Source organism: Tetranychus urticae, chromosome 3 (genome assembly GCF_039701765.1).
Source record: "Tetranychus urticae isolate SD_2017Ah chromosome 3, NJAU_TeUrti_SD_1.0, whole genome shotgun sequence".
Lineage (NCBI taxonomy): Eukaryota > Metazoa > Arthropoda > Arachnida > Trombidiformes > Tetranychidae > Tetranychus > Tetranychus urticae.
This window is the reverse complement of record NC_142960.1, coordinates 15,785,638-15,804,954: the sequence shown is the minus strand read 5'-3', so window position 1 is coordinate 15,804,954 and position 19,317 is coordinate 15,785,638. Positions and strand designations below refer to the sequence as shown.

Genomic DNA, 19,317 nt, shown 5'->3' with positions numbered 1-19,317 from the left:
ATTAGTTGAAAATATTTTGATTGAAATGATTTTTGTGCTGAATCAACATTAATCGTGTAACGTAGGATAAAAAATGTATTTTATATGAAGATAAAATTATACCGATGTCAATAGAGATACAATTGGCTATCGAATGTTGAATGCGAAAATTTTGCCATCTTTTAGCCTAGATCCATGCGAATGGTTGATTAATGAATCAGATAAAATTTTCAGTCAAAAGTAGCTCTCATCGGAAATCATCTGCAAGTGAAATTGATGAATGTATTCCCCCGCAACTGCTCTTGTAATGGTTTCCTCAAACGGCTCTTTTAGTAGAGCGGCAAAAATATTTTGCGTTTGTTCACCCAGAAGTCTCAACTGCTCAATTTTAACCATCAACCTGTAATGATTATCTGAGGCTTCACAATCAGATTCATAAATTGTCCTCAAATAACGGCGAAGTAAATGAATGTATGAGAATTGTTCATGTCTGTGAAAAGATGTAAAAATGTAAAACTTAAATCAAAAATAAAATACGAATAGACGTTAACTCAGAGAGTAATATCAGTTTCAACAAACCTGATCATTTCGGGATATTTCAATCCGATTATGTCAGCATTGAAAATAATGATTAAGTACATGAGAATAATGACATTAATATCGTTTCTGAATCGATCGGGAAAGGTTTCGATTACGTGAACAAGTCCATCGTGTAAGTGTTTGTTGAAGATAAATGTATCTCGTCGATCATATTTGAATCCTACAAACTGTGAATGTCGCAAAAACACAAAAATTAGTGAACCGGTTCACAACAAGAGTTCAAGTTGGTTATGATTACTTACATCCCAACCGTCAATTGTAGCATCGTAGTTTAAAACGGCTTCCATCAAATTAAGACTATTATATATGTTGGATAAAAGATTTACTTTATCGATGATTTCGATTTTTCTGAATCCTTTGATTCCATTGCATATTGAAATGAGCCAATTTGGACTTGCTTTTGCAAGACTTCTGTCATTTAAATCTGCAAACAAATGCAAGTATTTCTGGCCCTTAAAAGCAGAATATGCTTCATTCATTAACATTGATTCAAATGCATTCAGTTTTACATCATTAGACAAATATTCACTCCTCCAACTCAATGAAGAAAAAGAAACGGACAGAATTTTTTTACTAACATCAGCATGCCAAGGCTCATCAACTTCACTATTGTCCGTGTTCAATGACAATGTCAATTTGTATCCATGTTTAACGAGAAGAATAAAATTTGCTTTTAGATTGAATTTTTCATCGTTTATTTTTGGCCACATATTATAGTTTACGGCCAGTGGACCAGTACTTATGTATGGTGAAATAGAAGTTTGAGAAGAAGCTAAAAAATCATCATTAGAATGATTAACCTTAAATAGATCAATAATACTTTAACTTACTTAAGTTGTCAACAGCCCATAAGCCATGAGGTTGGACGGTTTGGTCATTAGAGTTGAGCAAATTTTCTGTGTAATAATCATATGTTTGCGTTGACGAATCCAATGTTTGTCCATCATTTTGATTGTTCAATCGATTGCCATCAAGTAAATAACTTTTAACAGTATCTTCATCGGAACAAAAGGCTTTTAAAAGAGCCAGACTTTGGTTTGAACATGATGGTTGAGGTAATGGTTGAACAGCTAAAGTGTCACATTGCGAATCATAATTTGTATCCAGTGTTGGTGAATCTAAAGATGATTGAATGAGTGAAATTATTTGATCAAAATCCATCATTGCACATCAATGATAAACTCGAATCCTAATAAAAATGATCAGAAAACATTAATGACTAATGAATCACAGATGAATCTTTTTATTCACAGTGTCAGACAATTGTTGGCAATTCTGAGATTATTTTCATATATTTCTCCCTTTGTTTGTATTTTCTTGTCTTTTATTATCACCCATATTTTAATTTATTTACCTGTCACATGATGCTTTATCGAAATCAGATAATTCCACTGATTCAGTTAGTTATCATAACTAATATTCATGTTTATTAACCACAGATTGGTGAAGCAATCAAGTCGAGTAAGCAAAACTTTCATCAAACTGGGCAAAATGTATAAATTAGTTTACAAAGCTCACTTTATTTGGCTTCAAAACATGATTGTGAAGGGTGATTGGAGATGGACTCTGGATGTTGAAATGCACAGTCCACTTTAAATAGCTCCGTATATTGTTTCATAATAATAAAGCGTTTCATCACTTGCAAAACATTTTATTAATGATAAAATAGTGAATACGAGATAAAATGTCCCATATTTCATTAAACTTTTGAGGATTTGAATTTTATGTGCTTTTGAATCTTTTTCTTAAATTATGGATGGACAAAAATATTTATTTCAAACTTATTCTCATTATATCAATGTAAATCTTCCGAAGTGTAAGCAATTATCCTGGAATTCAAAATACCCAATATGCAACGAGTGCAATTCATTAGGAAAAATGTAAGGACCAGAAAACCATTGATGACACGAAAAACAAAACCACTTTCATTTCATCAAAAAGTAGTCAACTCATTTTATTCAAGGCTGGCAGAAAAGTAAAGAGACAAATTAATAAACGGCTTAACTTATTACACGGAGCTATTTTAAACTTTCTAACAAGCTTTTTAGATAGGTTGAGAACCGTCCTTTCGATTGATATTAATATTGTCGAACAATTCAAATGAAAAAGGCTCGAAAAACGAGTTTGAAATTTCATGTACACAAATGTGTTTATGTACAGTTTAGTCGCAGTTTAACATTTCCAAGAATATGAAAATTTTCATTTTTTATGATAAAAGCCTTTATTCACCTTGTTCATTGCCAATTAGTGTAATCATCTCATCACACGCAGTTAACAATAGCTATCATTGACCAACGGTAACAAAGAAAAAACAAAAAAAATGATTTTCTTCAACTGATGCTTGACTCTGAAGCGAACACCCAAGATGCTGAAGGTTAAATGATGAAGACAAAAATTGACTCCACCTGAGATTGTCTGTTCGTCCATTCTTTTCCTCTTAGCCGGTCATGAGACTGTGACTTTTGTGCTGATCAAACAATAATCACGTAACAAAGGATTAAAAATGTATCTGATATGACGATGAAAGATACGATACAAATCGATAGACTTCGCTTTCAAATCGTGCATCCTAAAGTGATGCTCTCATCCTGCAGGTAAAATTGATGAATGTATTCCCCGATAACTGCTCTTGTTACGCTTTCCACAAAAGGCTCTTTTAGTAAAGTGGCGAAAATATTTTGGGTTTGTTCACTTAAAAGTCGCAACTGTTCAATTTTAGCCATCAACCTGTAATGATTGTCTGAGGCTTCACAATCAGATTCACAAACTGTACGCAAATAACGTCGAAGTAAATGAATATACGAGAATTGTTCATGTCTGTGAAAAGATGAAAAGATGTCAAACTTATATCAACAATAAAATACGAATAAACATTAACTCAAAGAGTAATACCAAACAATTTGAACAAACCTGATTATTTCGGGATGTTTCAATCCGATTATGTCACCATTGAAAATAATGATTGCGTACATGAGAATAATGACATTAATATCATTTCTGAATCGATCGGGAAAGGTTTCGATCACTTTAACCATTTCATCGTGTAAGAACTGATTAAAGAGAAATGTATCTCGTCGATCATACTTGAATCCTGAAAACTATGAATGTGACAAAAACAATAATAAGTAAACTAGATTTGAAACAAGAGCTCAAGTTTGTTATGATTACTTACGCCCCAGCCATCAATTGTAGCATCATAGCAAAAAATGCCTTCCATTAAGTTAAGATGATTATAGTTGCAGGATAAAAGAGTTATTTTATCGCTGGTTTCAATTTTTCTGAAGCCTTTAATTTCATTACATATTGAAATGAGCCAATCTGGAATTGCTTTTGCGAGACTCCTGTCACTCAAATCTGTGAACAAATGCAAGCATTTCTGACCCTTAAAAGCAGCATATGCTTCATCCATTAACAGTGATTCAAATCCATTTAGTACATGATCATCAGACAGATATTCACTCCTCAAACTCAATGAAGAAAAGGAAACAGCAAGAATTTTTTGACTAACATTAGGATTCCAAGGCTCCTCCACTTCACTATTATCCGTGTTTAGTGACAAGATCAATTTATATCCACGCTCAATGAGACGAATAAAATTTGTTTTTAGATTGAACTTTTCATCGTTTATTTTGGGCCAAAGAGGAGACTTCACGGCCAGGAAGTCATTATTCATACATGATGAGATGGAAGCTTGAGCTGAAGCTTAATGGAGCATTAATGCAAATTAACATTAGAACAAATAACCTTAAATAGTTAAATTATGAAAAAAACTTACTTAAGTTTTCAATAGTCCAACGGCCATGAGATTGATCATTAAAGTTGAGCAAATTTTCTGTGTAATTATCATATGTTTTCATCGAAGAATCAAGAAATTGTCCATTGTTTTGATCGCCATCAATTAAATAACTTTTAACAGTATCTTCATCGGAACAAAAAGCGTTTAAAAGAGCTAGACTTTGATTTGAACATAAAGGTTGATGTAATGGTTGAACAGCTAAAATGTTGCATAGCGAAGTATAATCTGTACCAAGTGTTGGTGAATCTAAAGATGATTGAATGGCTGAAATTATTTGATCGATCTCCATCACTACAAAGCAATAATAAACTTAAACACTTAAAATGATGAAAACATTAATGACTAATGAATCATAGATGAATCTTTTTATTCACAGTGTCAGGCAATTTTTATATAATTCTCCTTTTCTCTCTATTTTATTGTCTACTCGTATCACCCATATTTTAGTTTATTTATCTGTCACATGATTTTTTATCGAAATCAGATAATTCCACTGATTCAATTAGCTGCCATAGCTGAAATATGTGAATATATGAAATATATGAATCACAGAATGGTTGAGCAAGCAAGTCTAGCAAGCAAATCTTTCATTAAACTTTGTTGATAAGTGTTAATTAGTTTACAATCGTATTTATTTAGCTTTAGTTCATAGCTTGTTTAAAACATGGTTACATATTTGCTATACTAGTGTAGCATTTCATTATTTTTCGAATATTTTGTGTGCTGATAAATTTCCCATATTTCATTTTTTGTCAAATTGTTTAATTTAGAGCATTCAAATCATTTGCAAAGACTCAACCAACGCAACCATTTCATCACACCCAGTTAAACCTCACTGTCGCTGACTAATGGAAACAAGGTAAAAACAAAACCAATGATTTCCTCCAGTTGATGCTTGACTCTGAAGCGGATGCCCAAGATGGTGAAATGTTAAAGGATGAAAACAAGAAGTTGACTCCAGATGAGATCGTCTGTTCGTGCATCCTTTTCCCATTAGCCGGTCATGAGACGACATCAACCGTGTTGAGTTGAGCCTGTTAAAGACTCGCTACCAATCCAGATATCCAAGAAAACTTGTATAAGAGGTTCACAGGCTACGAAGATTACGAAGTTTTACAAAACCATTCGTACTTGAATGAAGTCGTGCTTAGATGGACATTACAAAGGGATTCTCGGATTTTATTGTTTCAGCTGGTTTGGTCATTATGATAATGCTCTACCAGTCGATAGTTAATTTACCAAATCAACTGATTGAAAGATTGACTATGAATTTTGTGCTGAACAAACAATTATCATCGTTGGATTCACAAAGGATCAAAAATATATTTGGTATTACGAACGAAGATACTTCGCTCTGAAATTTTGCGTGCGATAATGATGCTTTTGTCCCTGGTCTATCTGCAGGTGAATTTGGCTATTAATTATTAGTTTAATTTATGTTAAATCAGTTTGCATCAAAAGTTATCTGCAGATGAAATTGATGAGCGTATTGTCTCTTAACTGCTCTTGTTATGGTTTCCACCAACGGCTCTTTTAGTAAAGTGGCGAAATTTTTTTGGATTCGTTCACTTAAAAGTCGCAACTGTTCGATTTTAGCCATCAACCTGTAATGATTGTCTGAAGCTTCACAATCAGATTCACAAACTGTCCGCAAATAGCGTCGAAGTAAATGAATATACGAGAATTGTTCATATCTGCAAAATGAAGTTTAAAATGTCAAACTTAAATATGAACCTTGGACATTAACTCGAAAGAGTAATATCAATTTGAACAAACCTGATTACTGCGGGATGTTTCAATCCAGATATGTCACCATTGAAAATAATGATTAGATATATGAGAATAATGACATTTATATCATTTCTAAATTGATCGGGAAAGGTTTCGATTACGTGAACAAGTCCATCGTGCAAGAGTTTGTTGAAGATGAACGTATCTCGTCGATCAAGTTTAAATTCTGAAAACTTTGAATATCGAATAAAAAAGAAAACAATTTATAAAAAATGATTTCAAGAAATGTTAGCAAGTTGGTTATGATTACTTACATCCCATCCATCAATTGTTGCATCGTAAATAAAGATACCTTCCATTAAATTAAGATGATTGTATATGTTGGATAAAAGAGTTATTTTATCACTGATTTCGATTTTTCTAAAACCTTTGATTCCAGTACATATTGAAATGAGTTCATCTGGACTTGCTTTTTCTCGTCCTATTCCACCTAAATCTGCAAACAAATGCAAGTATTTATGACCCTTAAAAGCGGCACGCGCTTCATTCATTAATAGTGATTCAAATCCATTCAGTTGCACATCATAGGACAAATATTCACTCCTCAAACTCAATGAAGAAAAGGAAACAGCAAGAATTTTTTGACTAACATTAGGATTCCATGGCTCTGCAACTTCACTATTGTCCGTGTTTAGTGACAAGATCAATTTATATCCACGCTCAATGAGACGAATAAAATTTGTTTTTAGATTGAACTTTTCATCGTTTATTTTAGCCCAGAGGTGAGATTTCGCGGCCAGGGGATCAGTTTGCGTGCATGATGAGATAGCCGCTTGAGCTGAAGCTAAGTTAGTGATGAAAATTATCATTAGAATGGGTGACATAAATGATTGAATAATACTTCAACTTACTTAAGCTTTCAACAGCCCATTGGCCATGAGGTTGGTCATTAAAGTTGAGCAAATTTTCGGTGTAATAATCATATGTTTTCATTGACGAGTCAACAAATTGTCCATCATTTTGATTGTTCAATTGATCGCCATCCAGTAAATAACTTTTAACAGTATCTTCATCGGAACTAAAGGCTTTCAAAAGAGCTAGACTTTGGTTTGAACATGGAGATTGATGTAATGGTTGAACAGTTAAAGTGTTGTATAGCGAAGTACAATCTGTACCCAGTGTTGGTGAATCTAAAGATGCTTGAATGGCTAAAAGTATTTGATCGAAATCCATCTTTGCACATCAATCTACAATAATAAACTCGAATCCTAATAAAAATCACCAGAAAACATTAATGATTAATGAATTGCAGAGGATTGAATTTCACTCTTACAATTGTTTGCGATTCTAAGATTATATGTTTCTGTCCTCTCTCTGTATTTGATTATCTAAGCACTCATTTTATTATTTATTCACCTGTCACATGATTTTTTATCGCAATCAGATAATTCCACTGATCCAGTTAGCTATCATAACTAATATGAATCACAGAATGATGAAGCAAGCAACTCGAGAAAACAAATCTTTCACTAAACTTGGGTGATAGTTGTTGATTAGTTTACAATGCTTGTGTTACTTTTTAATGTCAAGCATTTGAATCATTTGCAAAGATCCACGTAAGAATGAAAAAACGTATCAAAAAGAAACAAAACACTTGCTTCGACTGGTTAAAAGGTTGATATTTGTCCAGGGTTTGTTTATTGATTTTCTAATTCACATTGGATGGATTAATATATGTATGTTAATCACACCGGTTCTACTTGGATCTTTTAGTGTTTGTACATTTTTACATAGGTTGAACTGACGGAACAGCTCGAAAGTATGGTCAAGTAATAGGAGGGAAGAAACTTGAGCAGCTCGACTACGGCAAGATCAATTGTCAATTATAAACATTAGGTGAAATAAAACAATCTGTAACTTTGGTCAACCTTTTAATGATTACTTTAAGCGACGATTTTGTTTACTTTGGCACGAGTTTTTTACATTCCAATTTGCGTCTTTTCAATAATTCAAATTGCTTCGCATTGATACTTGCTAACAAATTATCAGTGATTAATGACTTCATTATCCGAATTCTGCATTTCGCCTATCAGTACCAGATCCCATTTTTGTTTGTTTATGTTGAGCCAGATCGCATTAAGAAGAGGATAGATGAATAACATGGATCCAAAGATATAAACAAGACCTGGATTGAAGTCTACTGTTGCTTGAAATATTTCGGTGTAAAAAAGTGATGATATAACTGGATTAAATGATCCAATTACTGCTGTGAAAGCGTAAACTTGGCCAAGCTCATCGGCATGAATCAGACGAGAAGTTATTGAACGATCAACGATAAATATGAGACCAGCAAAACAGCCAACAACAGCAAAAAAGAATGCAACTGGACTGAGAATGAATCCTTTGAAAAGGTAAGCAACAATCAATGAACTAATGCTAATAATGGCTACTGCAGTTTCGTGGAGTTTCATTTTGTGAATAAACAAAGGTGGACCAATAATGATTCCAGCAGCTGGAAACACAATGATGACTGAATTGAAAAGACCGATTTGTGAAGCACTCCAATGATACACTCGCTGAGAAAATTGATAGCCAATGTTTTGTTCAGCCAGATATCCAATGTTTGCCAAAAACCCAGCTACTATGTTTGATATCAAAAACCAATGGGCATTATTTGGCCTCCTTTTAAAGACACATCGAGTTGCAATTAAAATATTGTTGGGCTTGATTACATCGTAAATGATCTGTTTCAAGCTTTTTTTGTTCACTTTAGCATTCAAGCTAGAAGTTTCATCAACTTTAACGGGTTCATTGCTTTTAGTTTCGTCGACAGAGTCATACAAAAATATCACAACCCAAATAGCAGCAAAAATTGCACACACAGAAGACACAATATAAACACCGATGTAATTCCGAAGTTGATTTGCAAACCAAGGTTTAGATGCAACGATTCCACCTCCTGCAAGGTTAGCAATCGGTATAGCTGGGAACAGACGAGAGAAAAAGTATTAATAGTGAGCAATCAAGAGGACCCACAATTACTTACTTGCAAACAAAAAGAGCTCTAATACTGTAAATCTAATGGATCGATACTTTGCTGGAGTTTTTTTCGTGGCATAAGTGTAGGTTCCTACCGAGACTAAGGTTCCACTTCCAGTTAAAACGGGTACCAGACATGTGAGTAACAACAAGTATGGATCTGAAATGGAACCAGGAAATGCATTGTAAGTAAAGTATCAACATTCACCAGTTGCGAGTTAAACCACAATAAGTTTTTGGTTTCAATATTACACGAAGATGAAACCAAGATGTATTAATACAACTCATTTAACAACAGCAAATCAACTGTCGAGATAACGAGAGTAACCTAATGACTGTCGTCAACTAGGTTGTTGTGATCTACCATCTTACCCATTTCAAAGTATATACATTGATAGATGGCCATAATGTTTGCACAAACATTTGCCATTGCAGCAACACCAAGTAAATAACGCAAATGACTTGGATATTTATCAACCCAATAACCCATGATGAGTGATAAAAAAATACTCGGAATTGTGGTCATTAGAGTTATGTACAGTTTAAGTGATGTCGTTTCTTTTAAAACTTCATTTTGTATTGTTTCAAAATCAGAAGACTTTTCCAAATTAAAACAATCTGTCTTATTGAGTAGATATTTGTTGATGCAAAATTTATCCTGGATTAGTTGATTAAGAGCTAGATTTGGCAGTGAAGTACTGAGAGTAGCGAAAAAAAAGAATAAATCAATTCGAAGAAGTTTAACAAAATTAAAAATCTCTTTGGCACTGAGTTTAGCCATTATTTACAACGAAATAAAATGGCAAACTATTCACAATTAAAAAGCAATTTGTTTCAGAGTGGAGTGGATTGCGTTGAAGTGGACATTTATTTGTGATGGAAAACAAAATGATGCTTGAGAACTATTAATCTGTTTAATTTATAGAAGCTTATTAGTGCAGTTTTATGATCGAGATGCAATAAATGTTAACAGACTAAACCATTGTCGAAACATATTAATGTACTTAGGCTGATTTGTTTCAAGTTCATCTGAAATTAATCATTTCCAGGAATTCATCTGTTAGTCTGTACACAAGCTACCCTTAACTATCATTTAATCATTCTTATCCTGTAAATCTAATGAAATGGGAGCAATTCTCTTGAATTCAAAACATTAAGTATGCAACGAGTGAAATTTATTGGGAAAAATGTAAGGTCTAGCAAACCATTGATGCTATTAACAGATCAAACCATTTCATATTATCAAAAAGTAAAATTTTCAGCTCATTTTATCCACGGAATAGTCTAAGTTTAACATTTCCAAGAATATGAACATTTTCGTGTTTTATATATAAAAGCCTTTAATTCACCTTGTTCATTGTCAATCAGTGTAACCATCGCCTAAACAACAGTATTAACTAATTTATTCAGTTTAAGTGAACAGTTCAGCTAAAATGAACAACTTTATTGATTTATCCACACCTCAATGGATTATTCTTGGTACAATAAGTTTCATTAGCTGGTATTTTTTGTAAGTTTCTTGAATTTGCTTTGACTTCAACCTAACATTGGAAGTTGTTTTTAATATTTTACTGCAACTAACATCTATTATTACCTATCATTAGCTATGTTAAGCGTAAACGATCGTTCTGGGAACGACAAGGTGTCAAAGGACCAGAGCCTCCTTCCATGATTCCGAGTATTTTAACTAAAAGTTCACTGAAACCTAAACCGAAACCATTGACGAAAGTTTATCTTGAAGGTGTCGAAACTTATGGAAAAATTTATGGGTAAGAAAAGGTGAAGAAAAATTTAAAGACTTGGATTTTGAATCTTTATTCTTGTTTTATTTGCGCCAGAACTTATGATGGTGTAGATCCAACGTTGGTCTTGTCTGAGCCAGATTTACTTCGAGCTGTTTGCGTTAAAGATTTTCACAGTTTCCCTCAAGGATTTAACCAAGTTTTCGTCGCTTCAATTGAACGAAATTTCCTAACAGTTTTATATGGCGAAAAATGGAAACGCTTAAGAAGTATACTTACGCCAACCTTTTCATCGGGAAAGATCAAGAAAATGTTTTACTTGATTAAACTTTGTAATGATGAAGCTCAAAAACAGCTGCTCAAATTGGCTTCTTCGAGTAAACCAGACTTGAATCCTCCACAATTTTGGAGTGCATACAATTTAGATGTTATAGCAAAGTGCTGTTTCGCTACAAATTTAGACGTTTACAACAGTGAGGGTAACAAGTTACTTGAAGTCTTCAACTCAACGTTTTCTAGGAACAAGTATAAGCATCTCTTCATGGCGTTGGCTCCTAAATGGTTAGTTCGACTTCTCGACATGAGTTCAGTTTCAGTTGAACATATAACTATTCTTAAACAATTAACTCTCGCTATCATTGAACAACGGAAACAAGGTAAAGACAAAGTCGATGATTTTCTTCAATTGATGCTCGAATCTGAAGCGGATACCCAAGATGGTGAAAAGTTAAAGGATGAAGACAAGAAGTTGACTCCAGATGAGATCGTCTGTTCGTGCATCCTTTTCCTATTAGCCGGTCATGAAACGACATCAACCCTGTTGACCTGGGCCTGTTATAGACTTGCTACCAATCCAGATATCCAAGAAAGGTTGTATCAAGAGGTTTCACAGGCTAACATTGAAGATTACGAAGTTTTACAAAGTCTTTCTTACTTGGATGCTGTGATACAGGAAACATTGCGAATGGATCCTCCAATTTTATTGTTTCAACGTGTTTGCCATTCTGATACCACTCTACCAGGTATTAATGTTCAAATTGAGAAAGGCACACCAGTCAATATACCGATATATGCAATACACCATGATCCAGAGAACTATCCTGAACCAGAAGTTTTCGATCCAAACAGATTTCTACAAGGCTCACCCAAACCATTTACTTTCTTACCATTTGGTGCTGGACCTAGAACTTGCATCGGAATGAGATTTGCTCTAACAAATGCAAAGCTTTCATTGGCTACGTTTGTTCGTAGCTTCCAAGTTTTTACTTCAGATAAATATGCAAATCAAATTGACCCAATGCCTGGATCTTTGATTAATAGACCTATGTCTATGCTTTTGGGAGTCAAAACAAGATCATGATGATATGAATTGAAACCAAAGTAATACCAAAAGTATTCAGAGTTTATAAATATAATAATATTGTATTGTTTTCTGTGAAGTAAGTGAAATTGATCTGTAGCTATTAGCTAATTGTTAAAATGTAATATGAACCAATAAACATGAAAATAATTATTAATTACATATGTATGTATTATATATTTGCAAGTAACAGTTTTTCATTGTTTTTTCGCTTGATTCAACTGAAGTCGCAATAAATCAGTATTCGGTTGGAATAATAAATGTTTGGATTAACTCATGGAAATAGTAAAAAAAACAAATAAATAGATTAATGCAATATGATTAATGCAGCCAGTCACAAGTTGAACGTTACCTTGACGGCGATTCCATCAGATTAAATTGCTTTTAATCGACCTTCATATTAAATATGAGAGTAGCAGGAGTTGAACTACTCTTTCAACATCATTCTTCTTGTTTGAGTAGACAAAAACCAGCACATCATGTAATCTCACATAAGTGCTGAGCTATCATGATTCATGGAATAAGATACAGCTTAAGAAGTTGATAAAACAAATTGTTATCAATTAATAAATGAAATCGTTGTTTTAGCATTACCAGGATAACAAGGGTGACTCCGATTCTGGTTTAAATTTTTGTCACAATTGTTGCGAATGTTTTCAATATTAACTTGTTCATGCTGCTGCAAATCATTATGAAATCAATGTGAAACAATCGTGATTGTTTCATCCACTATATCGCAAAAGTAAACAGACTTATCTGGATCAAGTTATCATGTGAATATTGTACATGTGTTCAAAATGGTGAATTTTTTATCCTCTTCAACCTGGTTTCCATATAATCTACGAGAATGGCTTCATTATTAATGCAAGTTTTTGATGAAAGCTCAATTCAATAAATTGTTGATTTATCACCAAAGTGATTGAAAATGTTCAAATCGATGAAAAATTTTGCATTTTTCTATCAATTCTCTTTTTTTACTGAATAACAGAATTAAATTTACCGGTGAATTAGTTAAGTAAACATTAAAACTGTTTTCTATTATTATCTACTTGATCTGTAAACCTGACTCATTGATAGCTTCTAATTGACATTCTAGTTTTACATGCAGCAATGAATGGAGAGGTAATATGTTCATAAAGATTGATAAAAAGATTTATGCTGATGATGATTAACGATTATACAAAAAGAGCAACTACAATCAACAGAATTCATCTGTAACCATAATAAATTACCATTGCATGAATAAAAATGTATCTTACTGTTTTGTCCTTTGCTATTTTGACTTTTGCTGGTTTGAACCCAGACCATTTTTTTTGCTGCAAAACATTTGTTTGATCCTAATTTTTTGATTTAAATCAAAATTTTGTTTCAGTGAACATCTTTTGATTATTTGCTGATCAACTTTCACCATGTTTTTTACACCGAGTCAATCATTTTCCGACCTGATGGAAAGTGAACTCCAAGAATCACAAAATGAAAACAATAGTTTATTAAGGACTCTCATACCTGATGAGGGAACAATCAAACATTATTTATGTGATGAGCCATCAGCTTATTCCTGTCGACAGTTTTCTAGCTTACTAACGAGTACCATGGAAATTGTACAAAATGATTGCTCAGATATGGAGTTGGATCAGTTAATCCATGACCAAAGTACACCAGAACTTTTATCAACTTCAACACCAGATTCGAGCGGCAATAATTTACCAGACATTCTATCTAATCGTCAACTTGTCACTAACACTAGACGCGAAAATTTAAAGTTAAACTTTATACTTTTAGTTAAACATGGATACAAGTTGACACTAACATTAAACACAGACAATTCTCAGGTGACTGAAACATGGCATTCAAATGTGGTTAAGCAGATATTAGCGACTCAGTTCTCTTCGATAAGTTTAAAGTCTGAATACATGTCGAAGCAGTTAACATTGGATCGCTTTGAACGTTTATATATGGATGAAGCGATTACTGCTTTTCAGGGTAAAACAAATTTTCATTTAACGTTAAGCTTATCCGACAAAAGCAATTCAAAACTAAAAGCAAATCCAAATGCACTTGCTTCGATGTGCAATGGAATCAGAGGTTTCAGGAAACTTGAAAGATGTGACAAAATAACTCTTTTGTCAAACACATTTTATGATCTCTTCCTCATGAAAGGAATAGTCAACTACGATCCAGCAATTGATGGTTGGGAAGTAAGTAATCAAGCTGAATATTGTTTCAATCTTGCGGTTACAATTTTTTTACTCTTACTTTAGTTTCCAGAATCTGGATTGACTTTTGATCGAAGAGATGTATTTCTTTTTGACCGATTCTTGAATGATGGTCTAACGCATATCATCGAAACCTTTCCAGATCGATTTAGAAATGACCCCAAAGCTGTACTGCTTATTTACCTATTAATAATCTTTAACCCTGATCTACCTGATCTGAAGCACTCCGAGATTGTTAGGTAAGTGTTTCTTTATTTCAATGTTATTAGAGTTCAGATTAATGTTATCATAATTTTAATTCTATTTTTATTTTACAGATATGAACAACTAACTTATGTATATTTGCTTGGACGTTACTTGAGGACAGTTTGTGATTCCGACTGTGAAGCTTCAGACAACCATTACAGGTTGATGGCTAAAATTGATCAGGTCAAACTGTTACGAAAAAAGCTTGTTAAACAGCTTCCCTTGATGATGATTGGAAGCTTGGAAAATAGCATTTCAAATGCCATTTGACCAAACTTGTAAGCTCAATGGATATTCCTTTTTTGCTGATATACATTCTTCGGTAGGAATAATACGCTTCAATTTTGTGTCAACTTAATTGGTTTTGAGTTGAGTTGGAGATTCAGAACGCATGTGAAAAAGTGATCAACAGATGATGAACAGTATTATTTTGAATTATGTTAATTTTGAAAATTATCCCATCTTGATCAACTTTCAAGGTAAACTTTCAACTTTTATTTCCTTTGAAAGCCATGGCATTCATTGGCAAAGCAATATACTACAGCGACTGTCATCGCCAAAAAATACTCGAAAGATGGCAGCTATTAATGCTTTTGCCATATTCACCATTTGCAGTTCAATACATACAATATAAAGTTGAAACATGAATTTTTTTGCAGGAAAATTGTGAAAAAACTGAACGGGTTTAAATGAAAATTTAAGCATGACAACATCAAAGCAATGATTGAACTACAATTGCGAAAATAACAGATAGAACAGATCAGTTCGATTTTCATTCAAATCTCCCCATTCTGTGACTAGAAGGATTAGAGAGCTGAAATTTGTTATTAGTCGATAAAAATTGTTGGTACACTTCATGGATTGACCAGAACAGTTTAGACAAGTTTAACCAGAAAATTGGTTTATTTACCAAAAAATGTGTTGAGATGAGTTTGTTTTGTTGAATAAGTTGTTGCTCGTGCATTTAGATAGTTTTTGAGCTGAATTGAATCATTCATAAGCAAAGGATTGCATTGGTGAAAGAATGATGATTTTGTATGACTCCATTCTCGAAATATTGAGGCGTAAAGTTTCAAGACCAATGGCCGAAATGAAAAGAACTTTGGGTAAATTGGAAAAAGTGTTCAATCCATGAAGTGGTCCAATAATTTTCATCAACTAACAACAAGTTTCAGCTCTCTAATCCTTTTAGTCACAGAATGCGCAAGGTTTCAATGAAAATCGAACTTGATCTACAGAAACTCGATTCTTTCAATTGGTCATATTCGCTGCAAATTGTAAGACCAGAAACATTTAACTCTTTTCAACCATTTTAGTGCCAAGTTTAGTCATTATTCTAGTAGTTTTTTGCCTTTATCATAACTATGGTTTTTGATCGTCTCAGAGCATCTTCCGCTGCTAGGATCTATTACCAATTAATGGTCTAATTTCAATTTAACGACTTCACTTTGAATTATTTATGCATTATTCAATAGCATAGCATGTAAGCAACCATTTTCAATCACAATCATTGTGCGACTAATTTGATGAGCGATTGAATAAAATGTCTAATGATCAATTGTTCTGAGTAGTCGGTAAAATTACGCATTCTATTTATAATCAATGAACTTAATTATTACCATTGATATTTGTAGACAGTTAAGAAAATAAAAGACAATTAAACTTATTGATTTATAAATCTTGAAATTTAATATTTTATTGAATCACTTGAGTTTATGAATACATTATTAGTTAAATGACGGAGAAAAGTATCGCTTTTTTAAATTCAATATTTGCATATTCGTAAGTGATTTTCAAATGGCGTAAAGGAAAACTGATAATGGAAACATTTGATCTGTGTAATGAGATTTGTTAATCAGTAATTTACTGTATGATTTCGATGAAACTAAATACTCTTGACGAGTTTAAATCTTTTATTAATAAATTAAAGCAAGGGCCTAAGCAAACGGCTGTATTAGGATCATACGGAAATTTGATTACGTCTATACCAAGATTGATTGTACGTGTTATTGGATTTCGTCCAAGTGATGTTGATGATGCTGACGCAATCAGCAAGATAAAAAAACTCGAATCAATTTGCTTTTCTTTCAATATTTTACCAAATGGATTCTCCCAAGATTCAAGTGTAACTCCATCAAAATGGACTACAAAAAAATCCATCCTCTACTCAAGCCTAATGACAGTTTCCATCATGCATTTGGCACTGTTGAGTGTCTTCGATCTGCCTGATCAATGGCTTCTTGTTCTTGGTGACTTTTTTCATCGCCAGAAAAATGGTCGATATTTGTTGCTGAGTGCTTCTATTGTTGGTGAAATTTTAGGACATTATTGGATATATTTTATTAAAAACGGGTATTTCACAACTAACACTCTATTTCAAAAGTTTGGTCCTCAAATTCATTTTTAAATTTCTTTGCTAAAAATTGGAATAAATTAAATATTTTTTCAGGTTTAATAGCTTCAATGGCGGTGAATCATATGCTGAATCTTGTTTTTAAAAAAATAAATTCGTAACAATTAAAATTAGTTTTGAAAATTTTAACATTGAAATGGATTTTTCAAAAGTTTGGTCCACACTTGATTATCTAATCAACGAGTGGACAAAATTGCTTGAAATTTTTATAAAATCTTCCTCATTTGTATGCAGTTGATTCATTAAAAGTTGGGTCTTTTTGCTAAATTCTGAAAAAAGTTATTCAAATTATTGTTTCATAATGGATTTCTATGGAAATTTCAGTTTTTTCGCTCCCAATCTGTAATTGCTTATGAGTTAGTGACTTGATTGCGCTCAAACTCATAAGTATCATAGCTCAGACTATTGTCAAAATGCTCGAAAAAAATCGATCATAAAAAATTAGCCTTTGGTGTGAAAATCAAAAATATGCGAATTAACACTCTATCTCCTTAGATTATTGCATAGAAATCGATTTGAAACGATTCACAAGTTATTCGTGCACCAAGAATTTATTTTTCATGGTAGATTTTTTTCGAGGATTTCGACAATAGTCTGAGCTATGATGGGTATAAGTTTGAGCGCAATCAAGTCACTAATTCAATTGCGATTACCGATTGAACACGAAAAAACTGAAATTTCCATAGAAATCCATTATGAAACAATAATTTGAATAACTTTTTTCAGAATTATGCTAAAAGACTAAAATTTTAATGAATCAACTGCATACAAATGAGGAAGATTTTATTAAAATTTCAAGCAATTTTGTGCACTCATTAATTAGATAATCAAACATGGACCAAACTTTTGAAAAATTCATTTCAATGTTAAAATTTTCAAAATCAATTTTAATTGTTAAGAATTTATTTTTTCAAAAATATGATTCATCATATAAATTGCCTCAATGCAATCTATTTATTTTGTAAAAATATTTGAATTAACTTAAATATTTAGCAAGAAAATTGCAAATGAATTTGCGGACCAAACTTTTGAAATAGAGTGTATAAATTGTACAATTTAATATATGAAAAAGGATTCAAAAGGGATTCATCAATGTTATTGCCAAAAGTTTCGTTTTGTTGCCATAAATTTAGCAAATGCGTGGCTTTGGTTTGTTTATTTTATTGCGATTACTTTTGGACCAATCTTAATCTTCTTTGTAAATTCAACGAATAAACTACCGCAAACATCCATTCAGTTCATCTACAATAGCTTTTGGATTCTCGTCAATTACATACGAATTGTTTCTACTTTATACAATACGATATTGCCTGGTGCCCTAGTAACAATTCATTTGTCTTACTTTTACTTTAAAGCTGCTCATGTAACCCGGACTGCAGAAGGTCTCGTGACTAGAAGAGGACACATGAATAAGGCTGAATATATGCTTCATTATAAAACTATTGTTAGTGAGATGATCCAATATCAGAATGAAATTGAAGAACTTAATGTAAACATAAGAAACTGGCTCATATTTTTGTTGCTCATATTCTCACATCGGACTTTCGGCTGCTGCAGATTTCGGAGCCTACATTGTAATCTTTGTTCACATTGATCAATTTATGGACATTTTCATTGTGATTGTTGCGAGTATTGGCGTTGTGGCCATCGGAGTTTGTTCATACACCAATGGAGTTATATTGACGAAAGTATAAAAGGATTTCTTTTCTGTTGTCTCAGTCTTTTAATTTGATTCAATTTACCCTTTTAGATGAGCTCTTATTGTAAAAACCTAAGGAAGGCGACTAGATGTTTGCAGTTGAGTGCAAGAGCTTCTATAAAGGTAATATTATTATAGAATGTTTCATATTTCCATAAAAAGATGGATAATTGAATTAACTCTTGATTTCCAGGGAACTGATTTGCAAGACCGGCTCTCAAGGACTGATATAGCATTTACTTTCGGTGAACTTCTGGATATGACTTAGAAAGTTTTTGTAATTGTGAGTATCAACTGATTATTGGTTTATATTATTAGTTTAACTGGAGTTTTGCATTTCTACTTCCAGTATGTAATTGAAAATATTTGCCTCATTATGATGTTCAAAGTAAACTTTCAATAAATTAATAAAAATTGTTCACCAATCTTGACATTGTGAACAAGTCAAGAACTAGACACCTTGAACAAGTCAACAAATGACCATTTAAGACCGAAC

General features: G+C 32.8%; 6 protein-coding genes across 8 annotated transcripts; 2 read left to right on the top strand and 4 right to left on the bottom strand.

Moving 5' to 3' along the window:
* Positions 1-62: 62 nt before the first annotated feature.
* On the bottom strand, positions 63-2,054 carry LOC107364174 (uncharacterized). 3 transcript variants are annotated; one of them, XM_089269901.1, is made up of 5 exons: positions 1,934-2,054; positions 1,410-1,768; positions 822-1,351; positions 559-746; positions 63-469 (listed from the first exon to the last, which is right to left on the bottom strand). In XM_089269901.1, the coding sequence occupies exons 2-5, from the start codon at positions 1,741-1,743 to the stop codon at positions 214-216; spliced, it is 1,308 nt and encodes a 435-aa protein (XP_089126027.1). In that variant the 5' UTR covers positions 1,744-1,768; positions 1,934-2,054; the 3' UTR covers positions 63-213. The 3 variants fall into 3 exon arrangements, with proteins under 3 accessions (XP_089126027.1, XP_089126028.1, XP_015786982.2); XM_089269902.1 differs by lacking the exon at positions 1,934-2,054 and having other exon boundaries at positions 1,158-1,351; positions 1,410-1,873; XM_015931496.3 differs by lacking the exon at positions 1,934-2,054 and having other exon boundaries at positions 1,410-1,872.
* Positions 2,055-2,674: 620 nt separating this feature from the next.
* On the bottom strand, positions 2,675-4,806 carry LOC107364175 (uncharacterized). Its single transcript, XM_015931497.3, has 4 exons — positions 4,355-4,806; positions 3,752-4,281; positions 3,490-3,677; positions 2,675-3,396 (listed from the first exon to the last, which is right to left on the bottom strand). Exons 1-4 carry the CDS (start codon positions 4,662-4,664, stop codon positions 3,135-3,137), a joined length of 1,290 nt encoding a protein of 429 aa, XP_015786983.2. The 5' UTR covers positions 4,665-4,806; the 3' UTR covers positions 2,675-3,134.
* A 142-nt stretch (positions 4,807-4,948) lies between these two features.
* Positions 4,949-7,481, bottom strand: LOC107371045 (uncharacterized). The gene is made up of 4 exons (XM_015939004.3): positions 7,018-7,481; positions 6,421-6,950; positions 6,152-6,339; positions 4,949-6,069 (listed from the first exon to the last, which is right to left on the bottom strand). The coding sequence occupies exons 1-4, from the start codon at positions 7,337-7,339 to the stop codon at positions 5,820-5,822; spliced, it is 1,290 nt and encodes a 429-aa protein (XP_015794490.1). The 5' UTR covers positions 7,340-7,481; the 3' UTR covers positions 4,949-5,819.
* Positions 7,482-7,760: 279 nt separating this feature from the next.
* On the bottom strand, positions 7,761-10,082 carry LOC107370416 (putative peptidoglycan muropeptide transporter SLC46). The gene is made up of 3 exons (XM_089269900.1): positions 9,518-10,082; positions 9,153-9,305; positions 7,761-9,089 (listed from the first exon to the last, which is right to left on the bottom strand). Exons 1-3 carry the CDS (start codon positions 9,924-9,926, stop codon positions 8,152-8,154), a joined length of 1,500 nt encoding a protein of 499 aa, XP_089126026.1. The 5' UTR covers positions 9,927-10,082; the 3' UTR covers positions 7,761-8,151.
* A 433-nt stretch (positions 10,083-10,515) lies between these two features.
* LOC107370422 (cytochrome P450 3A41-like) lies at positions 10,516-12,404 on the top strand. The gene is made up of 3 exons (XM_015938414.3): positions 10,516-10,655; positions 10,750-10,914; positions 10,984-12,404. The coding sequence occupies exons 1-3, from the start codon at positions 10,579-10,581 to the stop codon at positions 12,245-12,247; spliced, it is 1,506 nt and encodes a 501-aa protein (XP_015793900.2). The 5' UTR covers positions 10,516-10,578; the 3' UTR covers positions 12,248-12,404.
* A 1,073-nt stretch (positions 12,405-13,477) lies between these two features.
* On the top strand, positions 13,478-15,441 carry LOC107363866 (uncharacterized). The gene is made up of 3 exons (XM_015931129.3): positions 13,478-14,445; positions 14,509-14,702; positions 14,781-15,441. Exons 1-3 carry the CDS (start codon positions 13,657-13,659, stop codon positions 14,977-14,979), a joined length of 1,182 nt encoding a protein of 393 aa, XP_015786615.1. The 5' UTR covers positions 13,478-13,656; the 3' UTR covers positions 14,980-15,441.
* The last annotated feature ends 3,876 nt before the right edge of the window (positions 15,442-19,317 follow it).